The 11419-nt window shown below is 34.1% G+C and overlaps 1 protein-coding gene across 1 annotated transcript; it reads left to right on the top strand.

Annotated features, from left to right (window-relative positions):
* Positions 1 to 10727: 10727 nt before the first annotated feature.
* LOC132615725 (protein SKIP34) lies at positions 10728 to 11024 on the top strand. The gene is given in 1 exon segment (XM_060330333.1): positions 10728 to 11024. A coding segment is annotated over 1 exon segment (273 nt). The 3' UTR covers positions 11001 to 11024.
* The last annotated feature ends 395 nt before the right edge of the window (positions 11025 to 11419 follow it).

Genomic DNA, 11419 nt, shown 5'->3' with positions numbered 1-11419 from the left:
GCAGAAGTGGAGCCTTGGAGCAACGATTAAGTTATCTCTATGTGTGACCTATAGGTCACGGGTTGCGCGGAAATAACCACTAATGCCTGCATTAAGGTACGCTATGTACATCACACCCCTTTAGCTTGATGGAAATCAGTGTTTTGGACGGCGCGCGGCGACAAAAGGCTACAAGGGCCTGCCTCGCCTTAAGGGGATGATACGATCCGGCTTGTGGAAGACACATATTCAATCAACAAAACGCGGAAACAAAGATAATGAAGAAATTAAGGGATGAGAAGTGAAGAAATTGGGATGAGAAATAGAGGGATAAAAGCAAGACCCAATTAGTAAAGGAATTATAGGCAAACCTAGGTATATGAAACCTAAACCCTCCTAATCGATTCCTACTAACGAACCTATACTACTTGATAATCAACCAAGAGTAATCCAAATGAATCCCCAAATGAACAACTCTATTGAAAATCAATGGAAAAGGGTTTCATAGCCAACAATGGAATCCACCATGATTAACTAACACTAATCACTAGATTAGCACTACACTAAACTACCAAACAAACTATCACTCAATTCAACATAATCTAAGTAAATGAAATGTCTAAGTCTAGTATTTATACTCCTAGATTAAAGAAGACTAAGTTATTACAAAAATGCCATTAATGAGGCAAAGGCCTTGTTTGGCTAGTCTTCTTAGTGTAGTCTTCAATTCGAGAATTGACCTTCAATGGCCAAACACGTCCCTCCTTGCATAGATGGCCCTCTAATAAACCTTTCATGCATGGCCTTGTTGCAAGCATAATCGTTCTTGCGCAAAGTAGCCACTTGCATAAATAGCCCTTTGTGCAAATAGTCATCTTCCTGCCTTGAATCACCCAAGCTTGCAATTGTAGCCACTTTAAGAGGCAAGCCTCGGGCCTTGGACTCTTGGTCTCTTGACTTCTTCCTCCATGCTATCTTCCATAGCTTGAAGGCCCTCCAATGAATCCCTTTAAGTGCTTCTATAGCTTCATTCTCCATGAACATGGCTTCTAAAGCTTGAAAGTCCTTGTCTCTGCTTCTAGCACAAGTTCTTGGATAAAATTGAGCACTTGAGCCATTCCGGATCGTATCAGGGGAGGCGAGCGCGCCGCTCGCCTTTTTGAAGTGCGGCGCCCATAAATACCAAACAATTAAAATATTTAATTGCATATATAAATAATAAAAATCTCACCAGCAATAACGTATTAGCAAATATTTCAATTCAAAAATTAAAAGTAGATAATAGATACTAAAAGTCTAGAACTTGAATGACTCAATAATTCATTAAAAAAAACAGGAGCAAAACAGTCACTGGTGCAAATGAGAAAAAAAAAACAGAAGAGAAAATAGAAAAAGAAAAAAAACAGAGGAGAAAGTCGCATGTTGCGTACAGAAAAAGAAGAGGGAGAAAAAATATGCAAAGGAAGAAAAACGTCGCCAGAAACAGAGGAGAAAAAAAAAAGAAGAAGAAGAAGAAGAAGTCGAAAACAGAGGAGGAAGAGAGAAGAAGAACTGAAGAAGAAGAAGAAGGAGGAGGAGAAAGAGAGAAGCGTACCTGAAGCCTGAAGGAGAAGAGAGGAGAAGAAGCAAGTACAAACAAAAGAAGGCAAGGAACAATGTTGTATGGGATTTAAAACTCCCCATCTCCAGACCATTATATTTGATAATACAACTCAAGCAGAAGTGCAAACTGAGAAGAGCTTCATCTTGTCTAGGAAGCCGAGTGCTAGAGAAAGAGAACAGGTAGACAGTTTACTTACTTTGCATCAGGGGAGAATTTATAGCTAAAAATGGGGCACGTGAACCCATGATCTCTTCATCAAGGGCGAATTGTATTTTGAGATTGAGAGGTAGATAAGGAGGCATCTATGTAATTGTTACTGGTGATTGATCAATAAAAAAAATTTCTTTCACCAAAAAATTTACTCTCTTTGTTCCAAACATACTCGAATACTATGACTCTGCAGTATGTTTGCCTTAACTTATTTTCCCGGTTAAGTTTAGTTACTAGATTTATCACTTTATATATATATATATATATATATTTTCCATCCGTCCCATATTACTTATCCACTTTCCTTTTTTAAAAGTCAAATTATATCATCTTTGACCAATATTTTGAGATATTTTTTCACTATATTAATATGAGAAAAATTGCAGTTTGTAGTGTACTGCTTGTGTAGTTTTTGAATATCTAAATTATAATTTTAAAATATTGAATTGATCTAATTAAATTTAGCTCCAAAAATTAGTCAACTTGTCTCTCGAAAGCCAAACAGGCCAACTAATATGGGATATAGGGAGTATATATATAATATAATAATTTTTCTAATAAAAATACAGGATTAAAAAAAAATTATTGAGTTCGTCTGAGCCGATACCTCACTCATACTGTAGCTCTTCCCCTGCTCCCTTCAATTTTCATCTTAGCTTTATTAACTTATTTATTTGTAGTATTTTGATTGTTGGATTTAAATAGTATTGGATTCATTTACATACTTATAATTGCCTCTCTCATATTAATACTGGAAATTCGAATGTACCATACATAAAGTTGAGATGGGTACTCTAGAACTCTGTGTACAGACAAACATTCTTTAATTTTTTAAAACTCAAACTTTTTCCCAGATGACCTCCCATTTTTATTCACAATAACTCCTCTTCATAGGTTCATTGCTACCAAAGCACTTCCAATTATGACCATCATCTTCATCTTGATAATCACAAATAACATAGTCATAAAACATAATTCCACTGCTAGCTATGGCTATCACATAAATAGGAAGACCAGCCAAAAATCCAAAAAGTGGATAAAGTTGATAAACAAACCCAAAAGTAATGGAAGAAATCAAGAACCATATAGTAAATCCCAACAAATTCTTCTCCAATGAATTTTTTTTCGATGGAAGGCTTCGATATATAGACGATAAGTAGTTGACCAAGAAGCAACTGAAATATACGAATAAGATGAAAGCTAAGAACGAGTACTGACGGTTAGTATACGCTCGGTATATTACCCCAACAGTGTTGGATATAATCAAGAGGGTTTGAATATAAACTAATGTTAAAGGTGTAGAGTCTGTCATGTCAGTAGTAGGAGTTCTTCTTTTATTATTAATTTGTGTATACATCAAGTTTGAAAATGTACTAAGAAGGGAGAATGAGGCTTTAATTTGAAGAGTGAAGTGAGGTTCCTGTTGTGTGGTTTGTGTGTGTGTGTGTCGTGTTATCTTTTTATAGATAGAGGTAAAGGCATATAAAGTGACAAAATGTCATGTCAATTACTTGGAAAAGGACTTGAGTTTAAAGTCAATAGAAATTACGGAGTAGTTTCTATGAACCTTCTTACAAGATGCCACACACTTTTGTCGAAATTGCTTGTTGCTTTCTTGGTTGGCTCCTGGAAATAGCGTATATAGGGTACTATAGTAGTTTTACTTATTCGTATGAAAGTGAAACCTTTTTAGTACATCAACGTATTTTTAACCAATTTTATAGTAGGTAACCTGATTCGTTCAAAGGGATTGAAATCTCTTACTCTCTTACAATTTGAATAGAAGAAAAATGATTTTTTCAAATCTCTTATTTGTAAAAAAAAAAATCTCTTGTAAAAAGATTATAAAACTAAAAATTATAATTGTAAAGTGCTAAAAAATAAAAATATTTCTATACAATTATTTTTATCATATACAAGTTAAATCAATAATTGATTTTGCGACAAACTCATAGGCATGAAGTCTACAGTATCTAAAAATAGAGGGTAAAATGTTGGCATTCTTTAAACGTTTAACAAAGTATCACTAAAATAATATAGGTGAAAATCATTTCCCGGCTTCAATTTGTTTAAAAATCTAACAACTCCCCTTAATTTGAACAATATACACAATATTGATGTTTGAACACAAGACTTCGCTGCAAATTTGATTAGGATTATATGGTACAACTAAATTGAAAGGAATGGAAGAGGAGTTTGGTGGTGTTATGTTATAGTGAAAAAAACTGATTAGTATTCTATGAGTTTAAGTTATATACATTATAGCGTAAAATTACTTTACACCACCAAGTCACCTCTTACATGTTGTGACAAGTAATCTATCTTATTTTCAATATTAAAAATTTCACATTCTAAGAAGGTTTACCAGTAAATAAGTTGAGCAAGTTACACATTTGACCTATCGATCGAAAATAATTATTTTCGCTAGTCAAATATACAAAATATATATACTTTTTTATGTATAAAAATGTATAAATTATGTATATTATTCATTGATATACAAAAAATATACAGTGAAGATTATTATTTTGGTGGGCGACTATTTATGCAATTTCCCAAACAAATTTGAGTCACTTGATACTACCTCCATCTCATATTAATTGTCACATTACTATAAATATCCGTCCCAAATACTTGTCCATTTACAAAATTAAGATAGAATTAATTAAGTTTTTCTACTTTACCCTTAACATTAATTGTTTTCTAAGGTAGCCAATATTGATTAGAGTATAATTAATTGGAGAGAGATAAAGGTAACGTAGTAAAAATACATTTTTATTTATGAGCTCTTAAAAGACATTATGTAAAAGGGAAAGTGAATAAGTAATATGAGATGGAGGGAGTAGCTAAAACTATCATTTTTCGACGAATCTATTTTAGTGTTTGGTAAGGATCGGACGGTCGAAATTAAGCAAGTGATAATCACCGTAGATTCTCTACACCTTTCCTAACTCTCATCTAATCACAAACGTTCCAAACCATTGACACAACAACTCTAAAATTTTATCTGAAAAAAATAAAAATGTGCTACGACAGTCAACAATTACCGTCAATAGAGGACTTTACCGACCTGATCGGACCCGAACTTCACCAGCAGCTCGGGTCGAGAACCTCCGTGACCGGTTAGCCTAGACGGAGGCGCGACTTGAACGAGCTAGGGCTAGAGAAGCCGAGCTGAGTCGACAATTAGAAGAGATGAAGAGGTTTGTTTGCGTTATGGAGATTTTAGAAAGTTATCTCAAACGCCGTTACAGAGAACAACAAGTTAGAACAATAAAAGTAAATTATGTATAGGGGAAAAGGTGAATTCGAAGTAAACGAAGGGTAGATTTATTGTCTTTCTTATTTTGATAAAGGATTTATGTGGTTGATGTGTCATTAGGTTTTTCATGTTTGGAATTGCTTAATGTAATCATGTGTGTTGTAATTGTATATTCTTCAGTGTGTTATAGAATAGTAGTAAATCAATTAAACTTGGAATTTTATTCAATTTTACTGCTCAGTACGTTTTGCGCAGAAGTGGAGCCTTGGAGCAACGATTAAGTTATCTCTATGTGTGACCTATAGGTCACGGGTTGCGCGGAAATAACCACTAATGCCTGCATTAAGGTACGCTATGTACATCACACCCCTTTAGCTTGATGGAAATCAGTGTTTTGGACGGCGCGCGGCGACAAAAGGCTACAAGGGCCTGCCTCGCCTTAAGGGGATGATACGATCCGGCTTGTGGAAGACACATATTCAATCAACAAAACGCGGAAACAAAGATAATGAAGAAATTAAGGGATGAGAAGTGAAGAAATTGGGATGAGAAATAGAGGGATAAAAGCAAGACCCAATTAGTAAAGGAATTATAGGCAAACCTAGGTATATGAAACCTAAACCCTCCTAATCGATTCCTACTAACGAACCTATACTACTTGATAATCAACCAAGAGTAATCTAAATGAATCCACAAATGAACAACTCTATTGAAATTCATCTCAATTTAACATAATCTAAGTAAATGAAATGTCTAAGTCTAGTATTTATACTCCTAGATTAAAGAAGACTAAGTTATTACAAAAATGTCATTAATGAGGCAAAGGCCTTGTTTGGCTAGTCTTCTTAGTGTAGTCTTCAATTCGAGAATTGACCTTCAATGGTCAAACACGTCCCTCCTTGCATAGATGACCCTCTAATAAACCTTTCATGCATGGCCTTGTTGCAAGCATAATCGTTCTTGCGCAAAGTAGCCACTTGCATAAATAGCCCTTTGTGCAAATAGTCATCTTCCTGCCTTGAATCACCCAAGCTTGCAATTGTAGCCACTTTAAGAGGCAAGCCTCGGGCCTTGGACTCTTGGTCTCTTGACTTCTTCCTCCATGCTATCTTCCATAGCTTGAAGGCCCTCCAATGACTCCCTTTAAGTGCTTCTATAGCTTCATTCTCCATGAACATGGCTTCTAAAGCTTGAAAGTCCTTGTCTCTGCTTCTAGCACAAGTTCTTGGATAAAATTGAGCACTTGAGCCATTTCGGATCGTATCAGGGGAGGCGAGCGCGCCGCTCGCCTTTTTGAAGTGCGGCGCCCATAAATACCAAACAATTAAAATATTTAATTGCATATATAAATAATAAAAATCTCACCAGCAATAACGTATTAGCAAATATTTCAATTCAAAAATTAAAAGTAGATAATAGATACTAAAAGTCTAGAACTTGAATGACTCAATAATTCATTAAAAAAAACAGAAGCAAAACAGTCACTGGTGCAAATGAGGAAAAAAAAAACAGAAGAGAAAATAGAAAAAGAAAAAAAACAGAGGAGAAAGTCGCATGTTGCGTACAGAAAAAGAAGAGGGAGAAAAAATATGCAAAGGAAGAAAAACGTCGCCAGAAACAGAGGAGAAAAAAAAGAAGAAGAAGAAGAAGAAGAAGTCGAAAACAGAGGAGGAAGAGAGAAGAAGAACTGAAGAAGAAGAAGAAGAAGGAGGAGGAGAAAGAGAGAAGCGTACCTGAAGCCTGAAGGAGAAGAGAGGAGAAGAAGCAAGTACAAACAAAAGAAGGCAAGGAACAATGTTGTATGGGATTTAAAACTCCCATCTCCAGACCATTATATTTGATAATACAACTCAAGCAGAAGTGCAAACTGAGAAGAGCTTCATCTTGTCTAGGAAGCCGAGTGCTAGAGAAAGAGAACAGGTAGACAGTTTACTTACTTTGCATCAGGGGAGAATTTATAGCTAAAAATGGGGCACGTGAACCCATGATCTCTTCATCAAGGGCGAATTGTATTTTGAGATTGAGAGGTAGATAAGGAGGCATCTATGTAATTGTTAGTGGTGATTGATCAATAAAAAAAAAATCTCACCAAAAAACTTACTCTCTTTGTTCCAAACATACTCGAATACTATGACTCTGCAGTATGTTTGCCTTAGCTTATTTTCCCGGTTAAGTTTAGTTACTAGATTTATATATATATATATATATATATCGCATATTACTTATCCACTTTCTTTTTTTAAAAGTCAAATTATATCATCTTTGACCAATATTTTGAGATATTTTTTCACTATATTAATATGAGAAAAATTGCAGTTTGTAGTGTACTGCTTGTGTAGTTTTAGAATATCTAAATTATAATTTTAAAATATTGAATTGATCTAATTAAATTTAGCTCTAAAAATTAGTCAACTTGTCTCTCGAAAGCGAAACAGGACAACTAATATGGGATATAGCGAGTATATATATAATATAATAATTTTTCTAATAAAAATACAGGATTAAAAAAAAATTATTGAGTTCGTTTGAGCCGATACCTCACTCATACTGTAGCTCTTCCCCTGCTCCCTTCAATTTTCATCTTAGCTTTATTAACTTATTTATTTGTAGTATTTTGATTGTTGGATTTAAATAGTATTGGATTCATTTACATACTTATAATTGCCTCTCTCATATTAATACTGGAAATTCGAATGTACCATACATAAAGTTGAGATGGGTACTCTAGAACTCTGTGTACAGACAAACATTCTTTAATTTTTTAAAACTCAAACTTTTTCCCAGATGACCTCCCATTTTTCTTCACAATAACTCCTCTTCATAGGTTCATTGCTACCAAAGCACTTCCAATTATGACCATCATCTTCATCTTGATAATCACAAATAACATAATCATAAAACATAATTCCACTGCCAATTATGGCTATCACATAAATAGGAAGACCAGCCAAAAATCCAAAAAGTGGATAAAGTTGATAAACAAACCCAAAAGTAATGGAAGAAATCAAGAACCATATAGTAAATCCCAACAAATTCTTCTCCAATGAATTTTTTTTCGATGGAAGGCTTCGATATATAGACGATAAGTAGTTGGCCAAGAAGCAACTGAAATATACGAATAAGATGAAAGCTAAGAACGAGTACTGACGGTTAGTATACGCTCGGTATATTACACTAACAGTGTTGGATATAATCAAGAGGGTTTGAACATAAACCAATGTTAATGGTGTAGAGTCTGTCATGTCAGTAGTAGGAGTTCTTCTTCTTTTACTATTAATTTGTGTATACATGGAAGTTTGAAAATGTACTAAGAAGGGAGAATGAGGCTTTAATTTGAAGACTAGAGGGAGGTTCTTGTTGTGCGGTTTATGTGTGTGTGTGTGTTATCTTTTTATATAGATAGAGGTAAAGAATATAAAAGTGACAAAAAAGTCATGTCAATTACTTAAAAGACGGGGAATTTAAGTCAATAGAATTTATGGAGTAGTTTCTGTGAACCTTCTTTGAAGATGCAGTACATGTACACTTTGTGGAAATTGCTTGATGCTTTCTTTGTTGGCTCCCGGAAATAATGAATTACTTTAGTATAAATATTAAGAATTTTATTTATTCGTACTGAAAGAGAAACCTATTTATTTAGTAACATCAGTGTAATTTACACGGGCGGCTCAACGATCTTTGTGGCCTAAAGCCAAACTTTAAAAAAAAAGCCTTAAAAGATAAAAAAAAAAAATTGAAAAAAAATTGCATATATATTTTTTGAAGTCTATATAATTAATCTAGAGCCCATTTGGATTAGCTGAAAAAAGTGACTTTTAAGCATAAATGCTTAAAGTACTTTTAAGTGCTGAAAGTTATTTTATAAATAAGCAGTTATGTGTTTGGATAAAAATGCTTAAAGAGTTTTTAGAAGTAAGGGTAGTATTGGAATTAACAGAAAATATAAGGGATAAAAGGTTAAAGTTGTTGGTCAAACCAAAATGGCTTTTAAGCCCAAAAAAAAAAACAAAGTTGGGGTTGAGCAACTTCTTGGTTTTGACTTATTTTAAGCACTTTTTAACTTAATTTAAAACTATTTTTTATTTTTGCCAAACACCTAAATAAGTTAAAAATGGCTTATAAGCTGGTTTGACCAACTTATAAGCCAATCCAAACGGGCTCCTAATTATTTTAATACTTTCAATAAGATCTTTCGAACGTACTTATGACGATGATTTAAGAGATAGACTAGATATGCTTTCTTTTAAAACTCTACGTCGCTTAGTAGAAGAAGAAAACAATGAATATATATATATACATAGTACCACTCCAAAGAATGACATAACTTTCGTACAAGAATTAATCATGTCATAATGTATCAAATTTAAATTATGACAACCATATAATGTGTAAAATAATCTAGGATTTATGTCAAGTAGTTGTTTTTGTACTCCTTGAAATTTTTTCTTCATATTCGATCTTTAAAACATATTTTTTTTACATCCAAAAGACTATTAATAGGATCCTATTTCCAAAAATAATACTCAATTGTTGAAATCATCATTAAAACAATTTTATTTATATGGTAGTTTTGTAATACTTTTTCATTCAAAGTGTTTTTTTTTTTAGAAGAAGGTAATTCATTGCTACTAAAAAATGAGGCCTTCACAATTGAGGGGCCTAAGGCCTGTGCTTTAGCCGCTTTATGCTAAAGCCGGCCCTGGTAATTTAACGAGTTGTATAATACTATAATAGGTTACCTCATTTAATAATTTCACATGGCATGAACAAATACATATAATTATCATGCATGACCTGATAGTGTAAGATATTTCTATATTATCGTTATCTCGTATATAGAAATCTCTCCCATTTAGTGTAGCAATTACGCAAGTTAATTATAAATCATTCACTGGAAAAACAATTCTCATGCTAATGACTAACTTTATAGTGTCTGGCCTTAATCAGGTTATCTCTCATGTGTGGTTTGTGATGTATTGCATAGGAGCGGGATTTATCTATGAGCACTCGAAAGGTAGCAGCTGTGGATTCCCTTGTCATAAAAAATAAAAAATAGTGCCTGGCATTAATTAAAGAAGGACAATGACTTCCTTGATAAATGAATTAAAAATTTAAACTTCATCAGTTCAATTTTTAAGATTTTTTGCATTGAATTTATTTTTTATTTAAAAATTATAGATTCAAAAATAATTTGTTTTGAAGTTTAAATAAAGTTTCACATATATTTTTATGCTCTGGTCGTAAATATTAGGTTCAGACTAATCAACAACCAACAAGTTATTTACGCCCCCATTAACCTTCGCAATTAAAAGTTAAAGTGAAATGCATATCATATAATCACGATTAAGTGAGAAAAATATGTATAATAGACACATATTCTATATTCATGATTTAATAAAAAATCGAGTACGAGCAACTTTTTATCGTATTGAAAGTGTATAGTGTGATTTAACGGTTGTTAGGTACAAAGTTTTAGTTTTTTCACAAATCTCCAAAATTAGCTGATTAAATCGTAGGGAAGCAACGCAAAGTAAATACAGTACTTTAATCATTTCTTTGAACGAGTGAATAATCATTTTTCGATCATTTACTAAAGATCAAACGGTCTAAATTAAGCAAGAGATAATCACCGTTGATTCTCCTCTTCCCCCCCCCCCCCCCCCCCAAAAAAAAATGTGCTACGGCAGTCAACGATTACCGTCAATAGACGACTTTACCGACCCGACCCGAACCTGAACTTCACCAGCAGCTCGGGTCGAAAACCTCCGTGACCGGTTAGCCGAGACGGAGGCGCGGCTTGAGCGAGCTAGGGCTAGAGAAGCCGAGCTGAGCCGACAATTAGAGGAAATGAAGAGGTTTGTTTGCGTTATGGAGATTTTAGAAAGTTATCTCAAACACCGTTACAGAGAACAACAAGTTAGAACAGTAAAAGTAAATTATGTATAGGGTAAAAGGTGAATTCGAAGTAAAAGAAGGGTAGATTTATTGTCCTTCTTATTTTGATAAAGGATAAAGTGGTGGTTAGACCGACTATGTTGTATAGGGCGGAGTGTTGGTCAGTTAAGATCTCTCACGTTCAAAAGATGAAAGTTGCCAAGATGAGAAAGATGAGATGGATGTGTGGCCACACTAGGAGTGACCGGATTAAGAATGAGGATATTCAGGACAAGGTGGGAGTGGCCTCGGTGGAAGACAAGATGCGAGAAGCGAGATTGAGATGGTTTGGGCATGTGAAGAGAAGAGACACAGATGCCCATGAATGGTTTCAGACGAGGTAGGGGTAGGCCGAAGAAGTATTGGGGAGAGGTAATTAGACACGACATGACACAGTTACATCTTACCGAGGACATGACCTTAGATAGGAG

Source organism: Lycium barbarum, chromosome 10 (assembly GCF_019175385.1).
Source record: "Lycium barbarum isolate Lr01 chromosome 10, ASM1917538v2, whole genome shotgun sequence".
Lineage (NCBI taxonomy): Eukaryota > Viridiplantae > Streptophyta > Magnoliopsida > Solanales > Solanaceae > Lycium > Lycium barbarum.
The sequence above is the reverse complement of the archived record's forward strand: the minus strand, read 5'-3'. Positions and strand labels throughout refer to the sequence as shown.